General features: G+C 46.9%; 1 protein-coding gene across 1 annotated transcript in view; it reads left to right on the top strand.

Moving 5' to 3' along the window:
- The window catches only part of ADRA1D (adrenoceptor alpha 1D), a 46492-nt gene extending 19720 nt beyond the window's left edge, over positions 1-26772 (top strand). Inside the window, exon 2 of the mRNA XM_075150508.1 lies at positions 26204-26772. Coding sequence (XP_075006609.1) covers positions 26204-26772 — 569 coding nt within the window. The remainder of the gene's footprint in view (positions 1-26203) is intronic.
- Positions 26773-26993: the final 221 nt, after the last annotated feature.

The following is a 26993-nucleotide window of genomic DNA, read 5'->3' as shown; positions in this document are numbered from 1 at the left end:
CTCTATTACCCCTGACACTGGTAAGGAGCAAAAAGCATCCCACTAGACAGATGTTTCTATTAAATTTGGGAATGCCTGCAGCGCCATGCAGAAAAGGCCTACAAATTAAAAGCAAACTGAGCTGTTTATTGCCATTAGCAAACAGGAAAAAAACAACAAACAAACAACAAAACAACAGAGAATGCAAGAATGTCATCATTTGGGAACAATTCATTATTTGTTATTCCTACTAATAAAATCTATTTGTACTGCAGTTACATCCAGGAGCATGCATGTAGGAGCTGGAAGTCCCATAGCAAAATGGTAACTCCTCACTCTAAGGACACTATTGCCTTGGTTTTGTGAGCTTAACTGTGCGAATTGTTGACCTCTGGCCACCATCAGGTTGTGGGACTATCACAAGCGATCCACAGCAGATGCACAGAAGAATATCAAGCATTAAAATGTGTATGTTTTCAGGGAAAAGTTGGATAACGAGGTTGTTGAATCACTCAAGGAAGATCCAGAAGGCTGATAATGGTCTTTTATCAGCAGGTTTAGGATCTGGTGAAGGAATAGAGAGAATTGTTGGGTCAACAAAAGAAAATTAAACTCTGCTTTTCAAATTGACCCATAATGTCCTATTTCCCTGTGTGCTTTGATTGGGTTTGCTTTGTAAACTTAAATGTAAGCAAATTTTAATACAAAGTACTTTGGCATGCCTGTTCCTCTCTACCCCAAAAGAAATCTTTCGTTTAGAAAAGTTTCAAGATTGAAACTTCGCATTTGTTTTTCAAATACTCTCTTTCTCTCTCATCTGCTTTGGCCAAAACAAGTTGCCCTACATGAAAATTTGTGTTTGTCTCCTCCAATCTGCATGCTTTGCAGTGAATGAAATAGCCATCCAATATATTTTTGACCTGATATCATCAGAGGTCTTTTTTTCTGGCAGACTGCGTGAGAGTGGTGTCAGGAGAAATATCCTGGTACAGCCTGGAAAGCTCTTGGGAATCTCTGTGTATAATATGATTAAGAAGGTTGGATAATAAAGCAGACGTGTTATTGCTATGAACAACCATGACATTTCTTGGTTGTATCCATTTTTCAGTTTCCCTTTACAGAACAAGTCCCAGACTGAAATGCACCTTTGTTGCTCTGTATATCCCAAAAGCCATTTTAGGGGACCAAGTGGCCTCTTTCAAAGGACGGTCATGGATGGTTAGTAGTGGCAGAGAGTGAGAAAGGATGTCACCCTGCCCTTAAAAAAATAATCACCCTTGAGCTATTCCAAAATCCAGGCAGAAGGGGTCAGTTTGACATTCTCTGCCTGCAAGTTGTCAGTGCACTTGGCCGTGAGAGCAGCACCAAGGGCCAGGTCCTCAGCCATGGAGCCAAATTCTTCCCAGTGTTACCTCAAAATCCCTCTCTGGGGCTCTGGGCATAGACAGTATTGCCCACACCTCCTCATATTGGCCACAGCTGGGACACCTGTGCCACAGGAGATGAGGAACAAGGGCAGATTCATTACCATGGAGTTCCCAGGCTAAGTACCAAGGCAGCCCTGACAGAGGCAGATCCAGCCCATAAGTTGGACCATTTCCTCTCTCTCAAAGGGAGAATCGAGGGATTTCTCCATGCCAGGACATCAAAGAGGAGATTGTAACCAGCTGTCTCATGCCACTAATTGATACCAGGCCTCTCTGTTCCTCAGGGAGATCTCTGAGAGAACCAAGCCAAGGGAGGTCAAAAGGAATGAACAAAGAAGCACAGATGTCCCTGAGTGTGAGGAGGGCAGAGACCATCTTCACCCCGGGGTCTCCTTGGGGGAGCAATCCCCCCACCTTCCCCGAGGACAGAGTCCATCAGTGGAATCTGGACTGATTTGTCACTCAGCATCCAGGGGAATATCTCATGTCACCTAACTTCTTCTTCTTCTTCTTCTTCTTCTTGTTTAAACAGCCTAGTGGAAGGGCAGGACAGTATGTCAGTACAGCCTGGGGGATGAAGGGATTGAGAGCAGCCCAGCTGAGAAGGTCTTGGGGGTACTGGTAGATGAGAAATTGGACATGAGCCGGCAATGTGCGCCCGCAGCCCAGAAGGCCAACCGTATCCTGGGCTGCATCCAAAGCAGCGTGGCCAGCAGGTCGAGGGAGGGGATTCTGCCCCTCTGCTCTGCTCTGGTGAGACCCCCCCTGCAGTGCTGCGTCCAGCTCTGGAGCCCTCAGCACAGGACAGACATGGACCTGTTGGAGCAGTTCCAGAGGAGGCCACCAAAATGATCAGGGGGGTGGAACAGCTCTGCTATGAAGAAAGGCTGAGAGAGTTGGGGTTGTTCAGCCTGGAGAAGAGAAGGCTCCAGGAGACCTTACTGCAACCTTTCAATATATAAAGGGGGCTTTTAAGAAAGATGGAGAGAGACTTTTTACCAGGGCCTGTAGTGATAGGACAAGGGGCAACGGTTTTAAACTAAAAGAGGGTAGGTTGAGATTGGACATAAGGACAAAGTTTTTTTACGATGAGGGTGGTGAGGCACTGGACCGGCTTGCCCAGAGAAGTTGTGGATGCCCCATCCCTGGAAGTGTTCAAGGTCAGGTTGGATGGGGCTTTGAGCAACCTGATGTAGTGAAAGATGTTGGGAATCTGGCGTGGGGGATTGGACTAGATGATCTTTAAAGGTCCCTTCCAACCCAAACCATGCTATGATTATGTGACGCTATGTCACCCCAGTGACTGGGAGTCATCTGGAAACTGTGGCTTAGAAGGGCAGCCATGCTCCTTTCCCTGTCTCCTCCACAGCATCAGCGTAGGATATTCTGCAACTCAGCAGAATGCCTCTGTGCTTTGATTTTGCAGAGAAGCAAAAGTTACCTCTTTAGAGAGCTCAAATGGGAAATCTCCCCTGGGACAATCTGAAAGTTAGCATCCATTTGTCTAGGCATGTTTTGATCTTCTCCAGTAACTGGAAGGACTTCCTTCAAACAGAAAGTGAAATTGTCTCAGCCGAAGCGTTTTGTCCTCCCTTCTCATCAGCGATCAAAAGGATAAGAGACCTCTGTTTCCTATTGCTTACCTCACTTCTGTACTTCCAAATCAGCAGCTTAACTTTGTGCCCAGTCCAGCACAGCTGGGGGTGGAAGTGTTGGGTTTTACAGCAGTCAGGGTGCAAGGCTGACTGATGGCATCCACGCTGCTGCAAAGCACAAGCATTGTCGTGCAGACCTGCATGTATTTGCATTTGCAAACCTGAAAATGGCTATTCCAGATAAAATACTGGCAGTTTAACTGCCTGCAGGTGATTGATTGGCATCTTTTGCCTTAAATGGCTGGGAAATGGTGTGTTACATAAGTGAAGGAGGAGGAGTGAAAACCATTAGGCAGAGATTAAAATGGGGATGGAGAAAAGATCCATCTGTGCAACCTCTCCTCTTCTCCTTCATTTATGCAGTCATGGCAGAATGCCCTGTGCTCTCCAATGGCAATCCAGAGTCAGCAGCAAATGCATATCACGGTTGACCTTCTCATTGTAATATTTGGGGCATGGATTCAGCCTCCTGCACATCTGCAAAGCACTTGCCATTCTCCTGGGTGCAGTGGCCCAAAGTGAAGCATTGAAGCAGACACTGAACTCATGAGATTCCCAAGTAGTGGGTCTGGATGCTGGCCAACAAAGGAGGATTTCATTGGAAAATGCCAGTTGGAAAACCAAGCGGAAACGTCCCAGGTTTAACAGCCTCTACTTCAATCACTACTGATAGCTCCAGGACAGCCCATCCATGCCAAGTTTCCATGGCTTTCTTACCATGCAACCAGCAGAGTGAAAACCTTGGCAGCTCTGCGCTAACCCAGGGTTGACTCCTGGATCCAACGCAAGTAACCTGGAAGCCCTGAGCACTCTGGCTCCAGAAGGGATTTTCTCATGCTTCAAGGCTTCCCGCTACAAGTATGTTAATTTGGGGGACTTTAAGACACTCCAGATTCCCAGATTCATAAATTCCAAGGACCGCAGGACTTCAATTGCCTGATCTCCTGTGTTGCTTAGCCCAGGGAAAGCCCAGGGAACGTAGCTGGCCAAGGACTTTGCATCTTCTGTACCCTGCGGCTGGAGAGACTTGAGAAGGAGAGAGGGGGAGACTGCCCCATGGTGCAGATCCATCTGGTGGTGGTTGACTGTTGGCATGGTTGTCTCCATGGATTAACAAGTTTTTCCACGTCAGCTGGTAGTTGTCAGGTTTCCAGGGATACATCCCTTTTAGACAAAGTGTGCACTGGAGGTTCTTAGAATTCATTTTTTTAAATTTATAGTTCCTCGGAAATTTTCATTAACTTTTTTATTGCATTCTGTTTTTTGAAAGAAAACAAATATTGAACACTGAAATTTTCCACAAACCAGGCATCTGGATTTCTAGACAGCTCTGTTCCCAAGCATGGATTGACACACTCTGCAAAAACTGAGTCTTAACAATTCCATCTTGTCACATTAAAATCATGGGGATTTGCGCCACTGGCTTTCTAGAAATATAGATGATTGGGGCTGGAAATTGTCTTAAGAGATTATCTAGTCCCTCCCTTGACCTCAGGTCAGAGAAAACGGATCTGACCTATATAATGAGTATGTAGTAGAGTATTTGCATTACATGGGAATTTCTGATTTGCCCTGATGCTATGAAACTGGTTCCAGTCTGCAAGTCTGCTTTTGCTGCTCATGTAATTCAGGCAGTATCTGCATCACTACAAGCTGTTCTGTATGTGTTACCATTGAGGGAAAAGCTCTACCATCCATCAGCAGTGCAAGTATAATCCGCGTGACATAAATTGACTCCAAATCCAACTCCTGATTAACAGCTTCAGCCTTTGCAAAGCTTGCCTTCTCTTTCCCAATAGCTCCATTGCCCCTGTAACTGGCTTTCTTTACCCTAGGACTCCCCTACACACAACATACACATCTTTTCCCTGAAGTTGAGCTGATTGTCTTATCATGTGAGTTTGCTGAGAGTATGGTTTACCAGCAGATGTTTCCAAGCAGCATGACTTTCAAAGGAGTACAGATGATCTCATGTGTAGGTTAAATGCATGAAACCATGGTATCTGTTATTCAGAAGTAATTATTTATCTCTAAAAAAGATTAAATACAATGCCTGATCTGATTCTAAATTTTTGGTACAGCTTGTGAATATTGTCGCTTGTTAAAAATACAGCATCACTTATAGGATGCTGGAATTTTGCCACCCTCAACCATGGCATGCTTTGCTGTGTCTTGCTTGATTTAGTGACTTAGTAAAATCTCCAAATTTCTGACCAGACACTTGGAACCCAATGGGAGAGATGGGCACCAATGCCGTTCTCTTTGCTGTTTGCACAGAAAACCTGCTTGGCCATGTTTTCAGTAGTGGTTGGACCAGATACCTTCAGAGATCCCTTCCAAACTCATTTATTCTGTGTCTCTAAAATCAGATCCAACTGGAAAGCCATATAAGTCAGTAAAGTTATGATCAACCTAGTTTGTTATATTTTTCAATTATTCCACTCTCGGCGTTTTGTTCCAGTGTGTTAGGCCCATATGATTAGATAGTTGATGCCCAACTATGTCTCAAAATTTCAGAGAAGTAAGCTGCGTCTGGACCAGTAAACTAAATGCCTGAGAAGTTCCCAGACCCTGAAGCCAGCTGGCAGATGGAAGCCTTTATCTCGGCTAGTGAACTCTCTTAGCTTTCAAAACAGGGTGGCTGTGCGCAAGCCGCCTTTTGGGAACGGATCTTGGGAGATTCCTCTCCCAGACCATGCCTTGTGCTGGTTGCACGGCCCAAAGTTGTTTCTTTTTTGCTTTCATGGAAGTTCCAGTGGTGAGGATGTTAATAGGCAAGCATCAAACTGACAATGAATATGCAACCGGGGCAAACTGGCTGGCATAGTAATGCTCCAGAAGATAGGCGCACATGTCCAGGCATTTACATAGTGGGTGCCTAAACTCTCAATATCACGCAGGGTGGTATGGGGCGTCATGCTGTTTCCATTAAAGATGTACTAGGATGTCCCAGCTAGCCTCCAATTTCTGCTCCAGAAAGCGGCAAATCTCTTGTAGGTCCTGTGTGAAAGTTTTGGATGTCCCGTGTCATGCCGAACAGCACGAGGCACCTCTGCATGGGCATTCAAATTAAGCCTTTCACTCACATGCAGATAACTAAATTTAGGTGTCAATTTGTGAGATGAATCCTACCCTTGAAGACCCCTGATAATCTGGGTCCCAGCTGTTCTGGCTCATGGAAATCAGGTCTCTTATGCTTCCTCTCTGTCATTTGGTGGATCTCCTTTTTAAACAGTTTGTTTCAGTCCAGCCATGAAGATTGACAAAGTCTAGTATTGTGCAAAGATTTTGGCCACTCCCTCCTATATTTATTCCAACAACTCCACCTTCAAGTGAGCCTTGACTTCACATGTGTACCTGAGTGAACATTGTGCAGGTCTCTTGCTTCTCCTGCTCTTTGCTATAGGATCCACCACCTCCAGAGGTAACTGGGATCCACGGAGCCTATCCTTGTTTTAAATGGATGTGCCACTATCAAGGAAGGACTCTGAGCTGACATTCCCATTTCTTTACTGAAGCAGGACTCAGACATCTCAGTCTTTTCATTTGTCCATGTTTTTCCCTAAGCATGGAGTAAGGGCACGTCTGCTGAAGAGCTTGCTGCTTTGCTTTCCAGAAGAGAGTTGAATAAAACACCTCCCCATGCAATTCCAACTGGGGAATTACATAGACTTCATGGGGCTGTGAAAAACAGATTGCAGAGGAGCGGTGCAAATTCTGATCTTTGGCTCCTTCATGTTTGTTTTGCTGGCACAAAGGGGATGAAATCCAGCTGAACTCAGGAGTCCACCCCAGTCTCCTTCCCCAATAGCAAACAGCTGGGGGGAATGATGTGACTGCCCTAATGGGACAATCTTCCTACTGCCTGGTGGGCCTGCAGTGAAACTTGTGGTTGCTCTGAGCTGCCATTCAGGTCTATGAGAGAACTTCACAGGAGAAGTTGTTTGGAGAAACAGCAAAGTTTTGGGGACTGTACTTTTTCAGAAACAACCTGAGCAACATATCAGCTTGAAATGTCTATTAAAAGCTGACCTTTTCTCTTCAAGGGAGTTATGGAGGTGCACGGGAACCCCTAATCCACTTTCTGCAATCTAATTGTCTTTGCTGTTGCTATTGTCTCTTCTACTACCTATGCGCGTCAGCCCAGTCCTGGTTATCTATTCCTGCATCAATATAGCATCTGTCATGAGATTTTGTGTGCAGAGACCTGTCAGCAAATCTGAAATGGGGTTGCTTGGATCCAGGATCAGTCCAGGTTCAACTCCATGCCTAGCAAGGAGCTCCTTCTTTTCTGCTCAGACATGGACTTAATGGTATTAGTAATGGCAGTGTATTGAAGTTTTGTAGTTACTTCTAAGAGGTATTAAAGAGGTTATCAGTCCAGGGCAAGCACAGCTGAGCTTATTTGAGCTTTCAAGCTTGGAGGACAGTAGGAAAAAAAAATACACCTGAAAAGACTCAACCCTAGAAATTAGACATTGGGCAACCACATGGTTGTGTGCAGTTTTGGAACCAAATAAGCCCTACTTCCATGGAAAATTCACCTGTGGAGTGGAGTGATTTGGGCTTTCCAAGTGTGATGGAAGGATCCAAAACCACTCAGGGGTGCTAGGGAACTCCTCACCTCCAGATATCCAAGGGTGAAGGCAGAAGTGCCAAGCCTCATATACTTTTTGTGTTTTGAGCCCCATTATACAGGAGCAGCAGCCCAAACACCTTTTTCTTCATGCATACACCCCAACACACACACATACATCCAGATTTTAAGTAAGAGCTTGCTTCAGCTAGAAAAACATTTTTTTTTAAAACAGCAAAGGAGTTGTCTGGCTGCAAACAGTAATTACTGCCCCGTTCCCTGCTATCTTGGGTCATGCACTCTGGAAGTCGGATGCATATGCTGAAAAGGCCAGGGTATCCGAATGACGCTACGTGGCCTGATGCATAATTGGGAGATATCATCCATCGGCATATCCAGTGTTGGAAGAGCTGGGACCAGGGAATTTATCTGCTTTCCTCTAGAGACAAATGCCAGGAGGTCACTCCGTATGTCATCAGGCTTAGCCCAGCAGAGAGCTCAGCATCCAAGGTACACTTGGAATAAAGTATATTTATTAAGGCACCGTCAGCAGTGATTGCTTGGCAGGCAGTAGAGACACAAGGCCAGGCCAGGCTCTGTTGTAACTCTGCAAAGCCTCTTAGAGCTGCAGCTGGCTCCTCAGCATAACAGTCTGCTCCTCCCAAAAAAGGGGCACAGCGGGGAAAGAGCAATCCGAAGTGCCGGGTGGACCTACAGATCTGAGTCCTAGAAAGGAAGAGTGTTGAGACACAGGTGTGATTTTTCGTAGCCTCATGCACCCCCCTTTCCAGGGACAAGTCCAGCACCGCAGGTCCAGCTGGAGATCTAGCCCCGAGGAAAATGTGTTTGTTGGCCTGCAGTGCATTTCAAGATATCCGCTGAAAAAGAGCCATCCTCTTCTCTCGTAGTCTTCTGCTGATATGCTTCCAGGGCCATAAGAGTCTCAGGTCCCAGCCACTGCTCTTCCACATTCAAGATTGTCTCTTCTATACCCCAAAAAGCATCCTGGCCAATTCATCAGAGATACTATTTTTTAAATTATTTTCTTAATATTAATTTCATTTTGCAAAGTGGCCCAGCTCTAGCTGCCCAGTCTGACCCAGAAGAGCAGTCAGGTTTTGAAAGTACCGTCTCTCAAGGATTTCCCCCAGCGTCTTGCAGCGAGAGCTGCGGGTGACGTTCACCCCAACTGAGTCACTGAGGAGAGCAGCCCCATCTCCTCTGGGATAGCAGGAGATAAAGGGACATCTCAAAGACAGAAGCAAGGTGGTGATTACTGAAGACTCAGACCTCACACCTGCAGGGAGGAGAAAATAATATCCCAGATGCTTCTGTGCTACAGTCATGGGATTTGAGATCTTTTTACAGGAAAGCCCGTATCTCCTACAAGGTATCTGACACCTGGAGTCAAAGGACTCGGCTAAGGTGAAAAAAGCCACAGTAACACCTCCTTTTGCATGGATCTACATGGGCAGGCATGCAAGGGACAGATGCACTCACCCTGAGAGACATTTGAGGACAGCTTCCTTGCTTTCTCCCTGACCTACCTTCATGGGCTGAGACATCCTCACTGAAGGGAAACAGATATATTCCTGGAAAAATATGAAAACAGCTGTGATGCCATCCCATCACTTGCTTTTGTCCCTGTGGCTTACCTTGAAGACTTAGGCTGATTTCTGGCATGGCTAACTCCTTTTCTGAGGTTCTCAGCAGATGTCCACCTCAGTCCCTATGGGTGGTAGGGGCATGGCAAAGGAAAAGGCCACAGGCAGCCGGCACTGAATAGGATGGCCAAGGAATTAAGGTGGAAACCTTAGCAAAAAGCCAAGGAAATAAAGTGGAAACACCTTAGGGAGAAGAATCAGGTAGAGGGAATGAGAAACAATGCAGCCACCTACCCACCACCAAGAGGAGAAGCAATGTAGGGTGATGGGAGCGCCGGGACGCAAAGCCTCCCAACTCCTAGTGCTGGTGCTGTGCAGGGCTCCAGCACCACTGAGCAACCAGCAGAGTTTGCCAAGTGCTTGCAGGCAGGGCTTGATTTTCCTCATTTGGGCATGGCCAGGAACAAGCGTGTGTCCTTTGGCACCTGTCCCTGCAAGACTGAGATGCCACCGCAGAGGGGAAGGCACAGGAGAGAGTCACTGGCAGAGGCCTTTTGCTTGCCCCGACAGGGAACAGGGCGTGTTTTGATGGGGGCCTGAGGATGGTCTCCACAGAGAAAGCACTGGGAGTAGGAAGGAAAAGGGAGATTTTTTTTTTAATAAGCCATTTTTGTTGTTTGAGGGTTTTTTGTTCTCTTGATCTTGGTTATACATTTTCTGCTGGACTGAGGGGAAAGCTCACAGGTCAGGAGAAAGGGGTGTTATTAGAAAACCTCTTTTTCACGGAATTTTACATCAATACATCTGCTCTTCCAGCTCCTTTGGGGGTCCTTAGAACCACTCCCAGGTGGGCTGCGGGCCCCACAAATACAAGGCAGGGCAGGCAGACAGGCACCAAAGAGCACAACACAAGAACACCCAAGGCTGCTCCCACCAGCTGTCCCCAGAGCTGCAAAGCAGTATTGGCACGTCACGCATTGATTTCTTCAGCAGCACAAAAAATGCAGCTTTAATGCTGCTGGGACCTGAACGACCGTTCAACGCTGGCTCAGGTCTCTGCTCATGGCATCCACAGCTTGCTTTGAGAGGAATGACTCAGAAAGCGCTCGGCGGTGCTTATTTCTTCCCAGCTTTGTTTGCTCTGGGTAATTAGTAGTCCACCAAAGGATATTAGCTCTGGATGTGAGAGTGCGGAGAGACTAACTGGTCTCAAATACCAACATTGTAGCTCATTGTAATTAATTAAATGTTGACATGATCCCCAGCAAGCAAAACCTTCATCATACTCTATTAAACCCCTTGACACAGATGCTTGACTCATTGTCAGTCCCTCTAATTAAGATCAAATGCAAAGAAATAGAGACATAACAGCATACGTGTGTCAAACCCGCAGAAAGATCTTGTAGCGGGGAATAAAGGTCTGCTGGTATTCCCAATTAAAGCAGTTTCTGGAGCAGATCAACTGTTTCCCAAACAGTTCTTGCACTTATGTCTGAAGACCCTCTGTGACATCATGATTTTTACAACTCTTTTATATTCAAGACCTACGGCATTTTGGAATGGAGTTTGCTAATTATAGTCACAGTTTGCAAGGCTAGAAGGGACTGCTCCGACTATCTACTGTGATTTACAGATGATTGCAACCCTGAGCGCCTCATTCAGTAATTTCTTCAACTCCCTCATTACTCAAAAACTGTTTTCTCCTTAGAAAGACACTCAGCATTAACTCAGGACTGCAAATAATGGAGAACCCATGTCTGTAGTTAGGCTTTTTCCAGTTGCTTTACATCTTTGACATTAAAAATGACTGCTTTTTTCCCAGGGTAAATTTATCTAGCTATAACTTCAAGCCATTAAATTTTTCTACCATTCTTGCCTAGATTAAAAATACGTTTGCTATCAGAAACAGTTTCCCCTGTATTTCACTGCAATGCATGAGCAAGTTGCTTCAATTTCTCCTGGATAATGCCAATAGACCAAGATCCTTTAATCTCATGCTCTAAGTCAAGTTTCCAGACCTTTGCATTTTCTCGTAGAGCTCCTCAGAGCATTTTCTCTCTCCTTGGCTTCTTTTCTGCACTGTGGGCACCGAAATGGGACATGATTTTCCATATCAGCAATCTCAATTTTTCAGTCTTCTTTGGTCTGATTCATCTGTTCCTGTTCTTGGCTTTTTTATGATGTGAGCTTGTGTTGTTATTATTAATGCTCTGTGAAACGTTACTCCTAGGTGGATCACACATGCCTTTTTGCCAACAGCCTTGACAGCCTTTCTGTGAGGGAGGTAGCTATAAAAGTAAGTCATCAGCTGCTACTGGAAAGAAAGATACTCTTCTAACGAACCATTTCACCAAAACGTTCCCATGTGCTACTACTGTTCAGGGCGGGCATGAATACTGATCCAGAACTGACAGTATTGCTAATGTGTGCAATACTGGGATTGATATTGGGAACCCTCATGTTCAGAAGATATTTTCATGCTTATTGCCCATGAGTTTAATGAGAGTTCAATGCGTAACTACCTTTAAAATCTGTGCCATGACATTTATGTTAGGGATCATCAGATGGCTTAGCTTCTCCCAGTATTACAAGATATTTGTCTCTAGGTACAAGCAAGTTAATGGTCTTGAAGAAGCATGTCACTGGTGTTGTCTGAGACAGATGGTTTCAGTTCCCAGGGAAATTCCCCTTTTCAGTGTTTTGAATATCTGGAGGCAATTTGTAGGGGATCTGCATCGTAGGGAAGCTGGGTCCTGTCTCACAGCAAATGTAGATTCTCTTTACCCAGCCATAGATTCATTGCACAAGACAAGACCGAACACCTCTGCTTGAAGACCTACTGTCCAAGACATCCTAGGGATCCACTGGGAGCCCCCCGTTGGACCCCCAGGCTCCCTGCCTTTAGACAACACTGCTGGTGTTGTCTTTGCACAAGCAAAGCAAGTTATATATGGCATGGGGTTTTGTTCCCTGGGCATGAGGACCCGTCAAAGTCTCCTAAGAGACAAGTCAGAAACTAATTGGTGATGATGGCAAGAAATTAGTTGGTGATGATGGCAAGTCAGAAACCAGTTGGTGATGATGGAAGAAGAGGAGATAATAATTACCTGGGATGATACCTGTCTTGACAGGGGCTGTCCACAAAAGCAGCACTTTCCTAAGGAGGGGTGGAAAGTCCACTTAGGGTCACTGCCCTGGAATGAGAAGTGAATATGCAAAATTAGCATATCCAAAAGTTAATTAGGAGTCAAGGCCACATCAAGACAGGGAGTGCACCCCAGATACTATGTCTATTACTTCTGAGCAGTGAGTGAAGAGCACAGGAGGCAAAAAGGCTTGTTTATCTAACAAAAAGATGAGAGAGAGGCATGCAGATATCTCATGGAAGGTACTCAAATTGCCATGAAAACTGAATGCAAATTTCCATCCTTTCCCTTCAGGATCAGAGATTAAAAAAGAAATAGAGATAGGGCAGAGATGGAGCAGGAAGCATGTCAGTGGAGAATGAGCCTCATCACCATAATGAGGCACTTTGAGACACTCATCTCTTCTTAGCAGAGATCCCATTGCCCTGTGCAGGCATTTAAACCAGGCAATGCAGCAAGTTTCTTGCATTCTCTCTCCTGAAATGTCTCCTTAAAACTCAATGTGGCTGTAAAGCTTAAACAAAACCACCATGATATGATGGTTGGTCTGCTGCTATGTTTCTTGGTCCTTCCCAGCACTGTCTTCATGCTTGTCCCAGGCTGAGACAACCAGGCAGCCAGGTTTTGCCTCTTGTGTTATTTTACTTTCTATTCAGCCATGACATCTAGGTGGATTGCTCAGATAACAAAAAATATCAATAGTCTAGGTTTTCTGGGCTTGTCACCCCTTCCAACTGACAGGTCCTGACACCATTGTGCATGGTTATATCATGCCACCAGCTCTGCTGGACACTGCTCTAGTCCGGGCATCGCAGGCTCCCTCCTCTCCTAACACGGTGCATCCCATGCAGTCTCGTGTCCACGCTGCCAGACATATTGCTGTGGATCACAAATCCTGGGGTGCAAACCTTGCAGGCGTGCAGGAAACCCCTGCTCGGCATTAGGTAGCAAACACCCCCTTTGGGGACTGGTTTTCCCACCACTCTGTGTTTGTACAGCACCAAGCACAAAGTGTGGTCCCCCCATCACATCAATGTTAGCAAATAAAAGGGGTCAGGGTCAATTTATTAACCATGTGCCTAGCATTGCCACAGCTAAACCCTCCCAAACAGGGATCTGCGTGCAGGTACATCCCTTGGCTCTGCTATCCACTGCACCATGTCCAGGCCAAAGTCATGCCAGGGTCCATGCTAACAGCCCGGGTGCCCCTCGGTCGAAATCTGATCCCTTATCCTGTCCCTGTTCGCTGTTCCCGCAGAGATATGGCTTAAGTGCATCACTGCCGAATAACCAGATAAGAGATGTACGGCCGGTCACATCAGACGGATGACGTGACCCTCCCGGTGGAGACAGGGGAAAGGACCGAGTAAAAGGGATCCTTCACAGGCAACTGATGCAACATTAAACAGGAGACTTTATCCCTTCGAGTTAAGGGCTTCAGGAACTGTCGGGAGCGATGAGGATGTTGTTATCTCACCATTCCTGTTATATTTTTGGAGCCCTGTTATACTGGCCCATTGTTTTCTGAGAGGGGGAAAAAGTCTCTTTTTGAAGTACAACGTTTTTAGAGCTTGGTATCAGCTGAAAGCTGGCTTTCAGGGCTGGGGAGAGACAGAGCAATTCTTCCCTATCTCCCCTGAATAATGCCAGGTTGGGGGAGAAGAAGGAAATATGATTTTTTTTTAAGTTTCCCTTCTTGTCGCAAAAAAAAAAAAAAAAACAGAAAGAAAGAGAAGGCGAGCGATGAGAAACTCTGCAGATTTTTCCGTGCAATCTAACACAAGAAGGGCTGTGCCTTGGAGCTGGGTGCGGAAACAGGGAAGGCGTTGGAGGATTTTCCCCTCCAAGCCTGAAAAGAAACAAGAAGTTGGCTGGCTGGTCTTGAATAACCTCCTGAGCCTGCAAAGCCGGTCCCAATTTTTCATCAGAGCTGAAAATATCAAACTCCCCCATCCTTTCTTCCCCACCCTTTCCTCGGCAACGTCACAGTGCCCGGGTCCGGCAGTGCAGCTCTCTGGAGGATGCTGTTCATCATCCTTCACAGCCGGCGACACCGGGAGGGGGGCACGGGCTGCGAGTGCTGCGGTGCCAGGCTCCGTGGCCGGTGACGTGCTGTCTGCCCAATTCTGGTATAAACAGAATGTCCTTGGGACCAGCACGGTGGAAACACGCTGAGGAAGCTCCCACACCTCCCTTGATAGCGTGTTTTCCAAACGCTGGCGTCCCGCCACCAGCAAGTTCTCCAGACTTGGGGCCACCAGCTTTGCCAGCAATCAGCTTAAGTAAACCTTCCACTGTAGCATCCTTCTAGATCAATGGTCTTATCTCTGTTGGGGCCCTGGTGATGCTCACCCACCCAAGGTGAGTTCTGCTCCCCCCACGCTGTAAATTAAAGTCAGGGCTCACGTATTTTTGCTCTGGGGGGAGAATTTTTTCCTGGGTTGGGTTGGGCCCTGTGAAAAATTGCCTTTTTCCTTTGTGCAGCTTGGATCTGGCCTCGCTGTACATAAAATGCCATGTGTTCCCAGCAGGATTCAGCCCTTCCAGGGCCTACCCCACAGCCAAATCTGATCTACATATTTACGAGCTTGTAAACAGGACGGGGCGGGTGAGTTCACATTCTTAGAAAACCAAGTGCAGAGAAAAGAACTTCTGAGTTGGAAAAACAAAGAGTAGTCTTGGGTCCGACCCAGCAAACACAGTGGTTTTTCCAAGACTTGGATGACTTGCTTGAGAATCATTCCCCTCTACTCCTTTTCTACAGGATTTCCCAAGCTTGCTCTTCAGTTGGAAAAAATAAATGTTCTCAATCTTTCTGACCAGAGTGGAGGAGACTCTTGAGCTTGATAGAAAGGGGCATTTTATCTTGAAGGTGAGTTGAAGCCAGGCTTCTGTTTGCAGTAGCCACAGAGGAACATCAGTTGCTTGCAAAGGGAAGTTTAAGGAAGCTATTAAAAGGAGTTGCACAGAAGAAGCCAGTTGGAGTGTTCAGCACAAAGTGCCATTGAGTCTGCCAATAAATGCAAGAACCAGTAGTCTAGAACAGTGGTTCCCAAACCGTGGCCTCCAGACCTTGGTGGTCCATGACGGCTTGGTAAATGGCTCATGGAAAACCAGTTTATAAGGGAACCAGCCAGTCTGCAAGAAATGATGAGGATTAACAGGTTTTGGTTCAGAAAAGTTGGAGAACCACTGGTCAAAAACCGTGTCAATTCACTATTTATAGGTACAGAAGCAGAGAGTTCTTTATGGCAAGGGCTGAAGAAACATTTTTGCAATTTTCTTGCAAAAAAAGTTTTGACGACATTGAAATATGTGTCAAAAGAGTTATCACAGGGCTAAGTCACAGCAGTGCCTCTACTAACTTGTCTATCTTGCTGGGAAGTTTGTCATTGCTTCTCTTGTCATAATACCTAGGGTTTCCTGAAGTAGATTATTGTGGTGAATCTTCAACTGACTCCCCAGAAACCTTTTTGGTGCCTCTCTTCCTTGGTTATTGGCAATTATTCTTAGTTCAGCACGTATTGCATTAAGTTCTCTGCCCTCTATATACAATATTTTCATTTCTCTAAATAACAAAGCTGATTATCATGAAGTTCTTGTTGGTATTTTTAGAGTAGTCTGTGAAAGGAACATTGCCTTAACAAAGAAGTTCATGCAATATTTCCTAATATTGATTAGATGTTACATTTGTGGGAGGTCTATTAGGAATCTCTCCCAACACTTGTCCCTTCCACAGTCTGCAACCTCCACCCAGCTGAGAGCATCAATTCTTCCCTCTGTTTATCTCAGACTTTGAAAGCTAAACCCTGTGAGATGGTTTCAGGGTATATCAGGATAGCGTCTCAGCTGGTTGGTCAGCCATTGAGGTGCCTGGGCAAAGGACTGAAAAACATATTCACTGGATTGCCGATGGAAGCTGGTTGGGACCCCAAAAGAAGTAGACATTCCCCTATAACTCACACATCTCCTTTTACAGGGGGCTTTGGACAGACAGGAATGTGAAGGCTACATTCCTAACCAACCCCACGTTGAACTTTGCCTCCATGCCTGAGGAATCCCACGTAAGAATTTACGTTCCTGACTAATCCTGCAGCCCATCATGAAGGGAACAGAAACCCGCAGCAGGCACTGATGATAGCGATGTCCTGTGTCGCTGGGTAGCTTCTGCTTGTGTCTCCTAAAAAGGGATCACTTGAGGCAATTTTTCATGTCACAGAGTGAGGAGAGGAAGACTTTTGAGTTGCAGTGGGGGTGACCTACTGGACTCCCAAACCACCTGCCACAAGACCCCAAAGCAAGGATTTAATGGTAGCCAACCTCCCTTGCTTCTCCATGCATAAAAGCACTGGATTAAAGTTTTTGTGGCCCCGACACTGACTTGGCATAGCACAGATTTGCTTGGGAGATGGATAGGTCAAAGCCCAAGGTAGTTTGTCACCAGTCATATGAGACTCATTTTGCTGAGCTGGATTTGATGCCAGATTAAAAGCCAGGCATCCAGGGCTCAATTCAGTAGCCCAAACACCAGTCTCTAGTGCCACCTGAACCACCCCAGGGTCTCACCTGGAGAGATCTGGCTAATATGAGACAATTTACAGAGGACCCACACCCTTTTGAAACATTAGCCGTAGACCAAGATACATTGGGGTGCCTAAAATGGCGCTAGCATCCTGTGTTTAACCAACAGAGTCACACCAGTGAGACAGCAATGCAAGCATCAGGAAAGTAAGGACGTAGCCTCCTACTGCGAACTTACAGTCCACCAAAAGAGAGCATTATGCAAGCCGTTAGTTAAGGACAAAGTTATCCATGGCCGAGAACTTAGGCTGTTCACCATCACACTGTTAGAGTCACAGGGCTTAAATAAGCACCATTTTTGCTTATTATTATTTGCAACCTATGCCTATGGTTGGATATTTGCCCACAACACATTCTACCTACGGCTTATTCCTGCTGTAGATGGCAGCCAGTCAGCTTGTCCATAAATGCTTCCCTTCCCCTAGGGCTGCTCATACTGGCTGTGCTACCCAGAAGGGTGCCTGAGATGCCGTCATGCAGAGAAGAGACTCCCAGGTGCAGATGCAGCAAGACCTTCACGCTCAGGACGCTCCCGCGTTTGCTTAATGGAGAGCCACGGGAGTGCTCCTCTCTTGAATGACACGCTGATTTTTGCATTGCCCTGGAGGGAACCTAGCAACCCCGCACGGCCATTGTGTTCATTCAGATCCTGAGCCAGATGGAAATTTTCTTTTCAAAGACTACCCCAAGCGTGTTTCCTCTGTTTAACCAGCCAGGCAAGAATCTCACTGTGGTCTCTGCTGTGCTCACTCTAACATCAGCTTGCGGATTCCAGTCGTCTTCCTTCTCAGACAGCAAGATGAGAGCTCTTGACATGCAACTCGGTTACCCTGACTTTTTCCTTCTCTCAGGAGACATATTATTTTTTTTTTTCTCCATTTGCATCTGGCAAATAAGAACCTTCCTGATATCTCCCTTTGGATTTGCCAGATTGGCCAATCTTCCAGGGTTTTTTTTCCTAATTTTATTTATGTCCTTTTGCTGAGTCTCATGATTTTAAGATTTGTTTTAAAGTCCCCTTTGGGGCTGGAGTCAGGCTATTATCTGTGAATCGTTAAGGAATAGGCAGTTAGATACACATATATCTTTCCCAAGCATAAGAAACTGCAAAAATATTACCTTTAAGGGAGTCTGTACTAGAAGCCAGATGAAAAAAGCCTACATCTTTGTCTTCTTTTTAATTTTGTGACTCGTTTTCAAAGCCCATCTTCCTATTGACCCTGCTGTGTTCAGCATTGTCTGTGGCCCTGAAACTGCTGCCCAGCCCTTCTTCTTGGACAATGAACCAAGCAACTAAAAAGGCTACTCCTGGGCAGGGCAGTGTTGAGGTAAGTTAACGGACAGCTTGGTTTGAGGGCATGGAGAGGACAATATCTAAGACCATGGAGAGGACAATATCTAAGACCAAGCTTGGGGTTACCAGGCCCTCTATACATTCCCCTTTCAATGCTGAACCAGCCATGCACTTCACCACAGAGCGAGCAAGGAACTCATGATGATGAGGTCATCAGGTGGCCCAGGATTAATGGTCAGCAGCAGTCCTCAGATAGAGCCCAAGTCCTGGCTTCACCACAGGCATGAGAAAGCAGATGGGCCAACATTGTCTTCCACAACATCATATGGAGGTAATTAAGGGTGCAGAGCCTGCTGGGACAATGTTAGAGGACTGCATAGTCAAGTCTTATGGCCTTTTGGGAATGGTCTCTGGAGTGAACTGTTCCCTGGACCAAATTTATCTGGAGAGGTCTAGCTGGACCATGCTAAGCAAATTAGCACTGTGCACAATTCAAGACTTAAAATTACTCATTAGCTTTCTGTTAGGTAACAGTGTAGATATACCTGTGTGGCTCTTCACTTTGCCACCCTTCGCCACTATGGGATGCTCACTGGTGAAATTCTTCCAGTGATGAAAGTCCTGTCCTGCACAGGAGAAAAACCGATGCACGGGAGGTTTCAGAGACTCCTCCTAAGAGAGGAGAAGACCACCAGATGCCAATGACATTAAGGGTGAAATCCATCAGAATTAACTTTGGATGCCCATGACATGGATGCCCGTGAGCCAGGAGTCTGGGTCCATATCTGAGACCTTCTGTGATCCACCTGCCCAGTACGGGCTCATGCTTTAGGATGAGATGTATCATTGCCTCCTCTCCACCAACAAAGTCTACTGACTAAACCATTGACTGTAAGAGGAGCCCAGGGACCTGCTCAGATACCTAAATTCAGTTAGGTGACTCACAGAATACACCCACAATTTTAAGGGAATTTGATGTCTCGGAAACATCCTCATGGCGATGAATCCCATTAGTGGTCCAGATTGATGGGATTGCTTTGAGAAAAGCTCCAATGTGAGCTTTGAGGGGAATGAAGGGCAATTTCAGCCAAAGTCCTACTGATGTGCTACAACTTAGAGGAAAGCTTTGGAGCCATCACTAGGACCATACTGTCTAGAGGTTAGGGGGCAGGTTTGGGTCTAATTTGTGAATTAGACCAGTAAATTATCAGAACAAGGCTCTGCTGCATTATCCTTCTCTTGCTGTCAGGCAAACAGCACTCAGTCCTCAAATTTGAGACTCTGCTTGAGAGTGTTAATGTTTTCCAGAGCCCTCAACCCACCCAGGCTGGCCTCTCCTGTCTTTACAAAATCCCCACCACCCCTAGCCTAAACCATGCTTCCCTGAGCCCCACCACACCACAGGCTGCCCTCCCTCCCCATGGGGACCCCGCACGCCAGATATGCACACCCCACCATGGGCTTTGGCATTGCAGGAGGCTCTCCAGAAGGATCTCTCCAACCATCAACTTGGGACAACACAACACTGCCGAGAAGGTCAACAATGGGCAGGGGAGGGGTGGCTTCTCCCTGCTTTTCTTCCCGGCCGGATCAGAAGTTGGAGCAAGCAGTCATGCCTATGCGCAGAGAGGCACACAGGCAGCTCGTCGGGGCTTTCAGTGGTGTGACGGAAGCTGTCGCTTATCTGTGACATTGTTTATGGGGTCAGCTGGAAGGCTCACAGGCCTGAGGAATTCCACCCAATATCCCAACGCCATCGTCCTCCAGGGAAAACGCCGCAGTCACTGCGAACATGCTGTCCTCCTTCCTACGCCAAGCAGCTCTTGGATCTGTCCTAGGAGGGCAGTGAACTCCCCCATCACTCCAAGACACTCTACCAGTTGCAAGGAGGTGTTAACCCTCTAGGGACCCTGAAACGCCTACAGATGCCCAGTGGAAGTGGTCAATAGCGGATGAAGGAGAAGGTTGAGAAAGACTGGTCAGAAGCCGAGACTCCCACACATAGGCAGAAATCCTTGCTCATATCCAGCCCGTTCTCCCATAGCCTGGCAGCCGCATCAGGGAAGTTGCCCATCATGGGGGCCCGGGAAGGAACTGGCTAAGAGGGATGCAAGCTGGGTAATGAGCAGAAAGTGTCAGCCTATTATTAGTTTGGACCAGATTTAATTAACTTATTTTGTGAGAGCCAGAAAAAAAGAAGGAAGAGACTGTTTCTTTGGCCGGAGAGCCCACAGCGAGCTTCAGCAGTTACGGTACCCCCTATGTCAGAGTTTTTCCTATACCAGCTGCAATTCTCTTGACTTGCTGCTCTGACACATCCTGGGGGAGTCCTCAGACCCCTCCTGACCTGTGAGGCCACATTCAGGAGAAGCTCAGGTGATGGGGCACATGTCCCCACCATGGGCCTAATCCTATATATGGATTTCTGGAGCTTTCTAACTCAGGAACAGAGTGGTTTGCACCTTGGTAGATTTTTTCTTTTCCATTAGTTTGGCCAATCATTTCTCAGCATCCACAGCCTCCTGCTGCAGGGACATCCACAGCTGAGCAACATGCTGTGAGATGAACCATCTCCTCTTCTTTGCTTTTAACCTACCACCTGCTAGTCTCCATCTCCTGTGATGCCCCTTGTAGTGGAAAAGGCAGTGAGTAATAGCTCCCTGTTTACCTTCTCCATGGCATTCCATCAACACCTGCAAGGTCCATCTCTCCATAAGCTATTTTTGTCCAGGGTCATTCCTCATACAAGTCCCACACCAAGCAACAGCGAGGCCTCTTGTCAGCGTGAACAATCCTGCTGGTCCTTGCATTTCCCATTCATGGTGGGACGGCACCGGGGGATGACTTTGGCACTTTGTTTTTCCCACCTGCTATCACGTCTGCAGCATTTTTGTGCCATGGACTATTCAGGACATGCTGTAAAGCAAGGACCTTTTAAAACAAAGATGCCCCTGCCAACTGCGGCAGAAAGCAAGCCTGCTCACAGATTCTGACTGCATACTGGGAGCCGGGGCCAGAATTTAGATTGGACTGGGTCCATTTTCGTTTGTGCATTTGTCTTTTTTTTTTTGGTTTGCTTTATTTTTTTGAGCACTGAACACTGGGACCAGCAACTCTCCAAATAATCCAGTGATATCACCTTCGAGTGAGTCATGGGGAGGGCAGGGTGGAGAAGTGCAGACAAGGAAAGATCATGAGATTGTGCTCGCTCAAACAACCTAAAAAAATGGGATATGTGTTTGGATGTGTGGAAGGGAGATTGCATCCACCAGCCACCCAGCACAGCGTGTCACAGCTTTGGGAGCGTGTCCATGGCTTCAGAGATTTGTAGCTGGCTGGGTTTTTTTTCCCAGGTATGAGCAGTGTGACTTTACCTAGGAGGAAAAAATGTATAGGTGCACACAGCATACAAACACATATGCACGTCCTACACACACACACATATACACTGTAAGAACACCAGATAAATTACTTTTTTGTTTTCACTTCAGAGCACATATCTTATTGGCTTAACTTTTGCACCACCAAAAAAAATGAAATTCAATCTTCAGATCATGTTTAGACTGAGTCCAGTCACTTTGCACGGTGGGGGTAACTTTCCCTGAGCTCACCTGCAGCTTTCTTAATTTCTTAATGATCCTGAAGATAATTATCTAGGGTTACAACAGGACCTGCAGTCTTTGCTCAGACCCAGCTCTATCACTAGGATTCAGACTCTGCAAGATGTGGAATGACCTTTTATAAAATGCTGAAAGGAATAAAGCCCCAAAAGGACTTTCAAGGCCCCCCCCCAGCAATATTATTATAAAATTTTTATTTATTAGGAGAAGACAAAGTCCTCAGCAGGATCTCCATAGGCCAACATGGAGCCTTCTCAACAAGGCAGTGGGAAATATGGACAAGGCTCTACATCCCACCCTACCTGGGAGCATCCTACACTGAAATACAACCAGGATCCTCCATCCACCAGGAGAGCAAGCATCACTGGGCAGGCAGTCAGGGTGGAGAAGGGGCACCTCAGAGGTCTGTCCCTACTCCCCAGGCTGTCTCTGTGTTTCACATGTGGATTGGTTAGGTTGGATGTAGACTTCCCTGCACTACCCACAAAAGCAGCAGTCCTGTTCAAGAAGAGCAAGGGCAAGCCAAGTCTCTGTTGTCCTCTCCCTGTGAGGGCTCTGGGGTCCCAGATGCTCCAGCACGACGGGGTTGCTGGGTCCCAGCACATGTACTGCACACAGTGTCACTGCTCACCACACCGAGACCACCCCACGGGTGGATGTCCCCAGGGTGGGTGTCAGCACTTCCTCCTTTGGAAAGTACACCAAGCTTTGCCATGAACTGTTGAGCTGGATGCCCAAGAAAGGTGCTCAGAGGGCTGATTTTGAGTGAGTGGGAAGAGCTTCTCTTTGAAGCAAGACCAGGTTTCACAAACTTGTACTGTGACACAGGTCCTACAATATTTAGGCTTCCTGTTCTTTGATATTGCCCTGTTCTGGCTTTGATGCTTTTGGGGCCAGATCATCAAAAAGTGCCCTTACACTGAGATATCAGGCTAAAGTGCTGGTGCATCACTCTGTGTTCCTATACCTGATGTTTTACTCCCATTTTCTATTTCTGGACCTTGGAAGCACCTGACTGTGTTTCCTGAGCTCTTCAAGTGTCCATTCCTCCGTACTGTCTTCCACACATCCTAACATCCATGCTTCTCTATAGTAACCGCTACAAAGCCCGGTTCAAAAACCCTCCGTCTCTCAAAATGTTGTTGCAGATTTGTGTGCATGAAAGCAAGAGCTAATTTCTTCTATACTTTACTCATTCCCTAAATAAGACCCTGCAACTCTTCCTTACGTGCAGCCTCCCAGTGCCTATCAAGAGAGTCTGATGCTCCAGCATGTACAAAGTTACCAGCCAAGGACCTATTTCTGGGGACCCCCTGCCTAGTTCTGTTCATCCCAGTGTGATCAAATGAGGAAACTATGGATGCACTCAGTACACGTTTCTTCCAAGGGGCACGCTTATTTGCATGGTAATGAGGATGGTAATGAGTCTCTTGTCTTCAGATGTACACAAGGTTCTAGTGGGTGAAAACGAGCCAAAGTTGAAATTCAGGGAATTCATAGCTTTTTTTTTCTTTTCAATTTGTTATTTTTTATCTGGATGCAAAAGACAAAGCATGTGGTACAGAAAGTGCATTGTGCAATGAACCACTAAACACGAGATATAAGTTATTATTTTAACAGCCATCAGGCTGTTTAAGCAAGCACCAATCTCTTAAGTAGCCTGGCTCAAGCAGTAATTACCAGTCTCATTTCTAAAGAGACCCTTCTTGTATTTGCTTTGTTACCATAGCTTTTTCCTTTCTTTTCCTCTCTCTTAAAGTTAAAAAATGCTACATAAAGCTGCAGCTCCTCTGAGAACCCAGCGCACACTGCAAACAGGGTTCACAACAGCACTGTGAAAGAGATTATGGTAATTAGCCCCATTCTGCAGTGGGGAAACTGAGGCACGGAACCTCCCCCCAAGAGTATGAGCAGGATTACATGCTTAATGAAGTCCTTCACCTGTCTTGGCCCCAAACGTTCACACTGAGCGATGGCAGGGTCAAGCTAGGACAATGTGATGTCTTAGGGCTGAGAGCCAGGGATCTCCCTGCAGAGAGAAGAGGGCTCTGGGTAGAGGCTGATCCCCGGGCAGGGTGGAGAGGGGGTGAGTCCAGGCAGGAAAATAGACCCATCCGCTGTGGTCAAGACTTGAGATTGAGGAGAGGAATCGATGCCGGGCTTGGAAACCCACCGCTGGTCCACATTGCCCAAAGCATCGGGTGGTGCCTGTAGGTCCAGGGTGGTGGGTTGGGGGCAGTGCGAGAAAGGGGGAAGGCTCAGAGCAGTGGTCGCATGGAGAACGCAGGAGATGCTACGTGCAATGCAAAGAGGGATTGTCCCCAGCACCACTGGGGTGTTTAAAAGCGCCTGGCTAAACACGTGGGGGTGGTGTTTCTGCTGTGGTTAGACTTGGATGTGGTGATTCAAGCAGCCTAGTGCCAAACTATAAAGCTCCAGAAGGAATAAACCCCTTTAATGAAAAACAACCTAGGTGGGGGCACTGCCTCTGAAAACCCCTAATCCTGGTGCTATTGCTCTGTTCAAAACCACAGGCTACAGCACCAGCAGCTGCTCATTGAACTGCAAATACCGTTCATTTCCACAAAGGCCCCAGGTCTTTCCAGCACAGAGACATCAGTCCTGCTTACTGTCCGTATTCCGTGCCTCCTTCAGCACATACTGACAAAGAGCGTGTACTCCAGCCCTACGACTCGGGTTGGCCTTCGGCAGATATTTAAGCTGCATGGCTGCATCTGTGCTTTCCCTGCCTAACCACCAGAAAATGCTGAGATCTGTCTGTCTTCTCCCACAGCCCCATGATGGAGTAGCCCACGTACCTAATGCTTGAGTCTGGCTGTAATTTCTGCACTTTTTAGGGATGTAAGAAAGCTTTGCTGGAACCAGTGCTCTGAGTTTCCTGGATGATGTTTCTTCTCCAGCAAACAGCTTGGGGAGCTTTTATGTAGTGTCAGTCCTGAATTTCTGGCTCCTGGCACCTGTTTTACTGTTATGACACCAGGCTTTTGAGCATAGGGAAAATAATAATGATATCCAGACTAATGTTATTTACTAAAATACAAATTAACGCTCAGTCACATGGCAGCACGATTTGTCATCCAGAGCTAAAATTAAAAGAAATTAAGGCTGAGTCAGAAAGTTATTTCAGATCTGAGGGGGGAATGCTAAGTGATGGGGCCATGCGGGAGCAACACTGACATCTTCTGGCTGCGAAAAAAAAAACTCCAGGTTTTTCACCAAGAAAAACACTGGGAACCTCCAGCACAAAAGCGTAAATAGGGGTTGGGGTGGACAAAAGAGCTTTTTCAAGTAGCAGGTACAATCTTGGGGTGGTGAATATTATCTGAGCCCACTTTAAGTGTCCGCCTTAGCATCACTGCAAAATTTGAACAGAAGGCATGTGACATTGATGACCCAAAATGCGTGAGTGTAGGAAGTGAAGGGGTGTTGCTTTTCCATCAGTGCCGGTGACAGGGCTGTATCCATCCTTTTACGTTGCAGTGATGAACTGTGCAGTTCAATAGGAAGAGGCAGGCACCAAGAACTAATCCATGCAAACCAGCCGAGCAAAAATTTTCTCTCTCTGATCTGGAATGGGACAGGGCCTGGCTGCCTTGTGCTGATAAACCAGGAAGGCACCACTGAGCCTGTTCCCCAAAATGATGCCCTCAGCCCATGCTATAGGATCTCAGAAAGCAGCCCGGCCCCCAGGTACAGAAGATACCTCTTGGGTGCAAATCTCCTGCATCAGTTCAGAGTAGGATGGCAGAACCCACAGTGAGGTAAACAGGTTTGGCCATGGGGCTGTTGAGTTCCTGCACCAGGACTTCCTCTTCTGGAGTGGGTCCCCTTCAAAACACAGTGCATGCTGGATTCGGGGGGCAGGGTTAGCTGGATGGTTATCTGGAGAGACATGTGAGAAAAATCCTCCATCCACAGCACCCCTCATACTTGTGTAGCTCCTGCAACAATGAACAGCCTCCCTCCAAGCTGCATGGGCTTGCTGTGATGGCTCACAGCTGCATTTGAGGGTGCTGGGTCCATTGCTAGGAGCCCTTTTGCAGTCGGGGCTAGGAGGCTCCTGCCAAAGACAATTTTTATTATCCATCATTATCACTTTAGGGTCGATGCCTTGCAGTCCTGCAGTGGCCAGATCTTCACTCTGGTAGCAACAGCATTGCTAGCCAAGGACCTAATAGTAGAATCATACCTTCAGCCTTTTCTGCAGGTCTCGCCTCTTCCAGACTGGGCTGACCTCCACCCTTGCTACTCTGCTACCCTTCCCCTTCCTCTAATCATATTTCTTTTAATATCTTCCAAGGTTCTTTCTTCCCATCTCTGAAGCCCTCTGACATGGTCTTCAAGGTCATCTTCTGGCTGGGATACTTCAACAGCTGCGTGAACCCTATCATCTACCCGTGCTCCAGCAAAGAGTTCAAGCGAGCTTTCATCAGGCTGCTCAAGTGCCAATGCCACCGGAGAAGACGGCCCATCTGGCGCGTCTACGACCACCACTGGCGAGGGGCCTCCATGAACAGCTCGGTGCAAGACTGTGAGACGGACCTGAGGCCCAGGATTAACACCCTGAACAGCTCGTTCATATTTAACTCCGCCTTGCAGGAGAGAGCCAGTAAGAGGCGAACACTCAGCTTCAAGGGCTGGAAAATGCTCACTCCTTTCCAGAAACCAGCATCCACCCAGCTGAAGGAGAAGATGAACAGCCTTTCTAATAAAATCCGGGGTGGCTCCAGCAAAGGGGGGGTGACAGCCACGTACAAAACAGAGGTGGAGTCTGTCTCTATCGGGATCCCTCATGACTTCACGGAAACCATCGACTATCAAACCTATGACTTAACAGACTGCTGTGGGCTGCGAGAAACGGATATTTGAAGCCACTGGGACAGCTGTCGATGGTTTCTTTCAAGGTATCTAACAGAAACGTGAAGGGATACCATCTGTGGGTCTGTCAGGCAGACTGGAAGCAGCAATCAGGTATAAAATGCAGTTGCCCAAAGGTTATACAAGCATCCCCCACGTGGAGGTCAGCCCCTTCTCTGGGATTATGGGTTCCTCAGATAAGAGCCAATGGCATATCCCATTTTAATGAGCCA

This window comes from Calonectris borealis, chromosome 4 (genome assembly GCF_964195595.1).
Source record: "Calonectris borealis chromosome 4, bCalBor7.hap1.2, whole genome shotgun sequence".
Taxonomy (NCBI): domain Eukaryota; kingdom Metazoa; phylum Chordata; class Aves; order Procellariiformes; family Procellariidae; genus Calonectris; species Calonectris borealis.
Note: the sequence above shows the minus strand (reverse complement) of the source record. Positions and strands in the feature narration are given on the sequence as shown.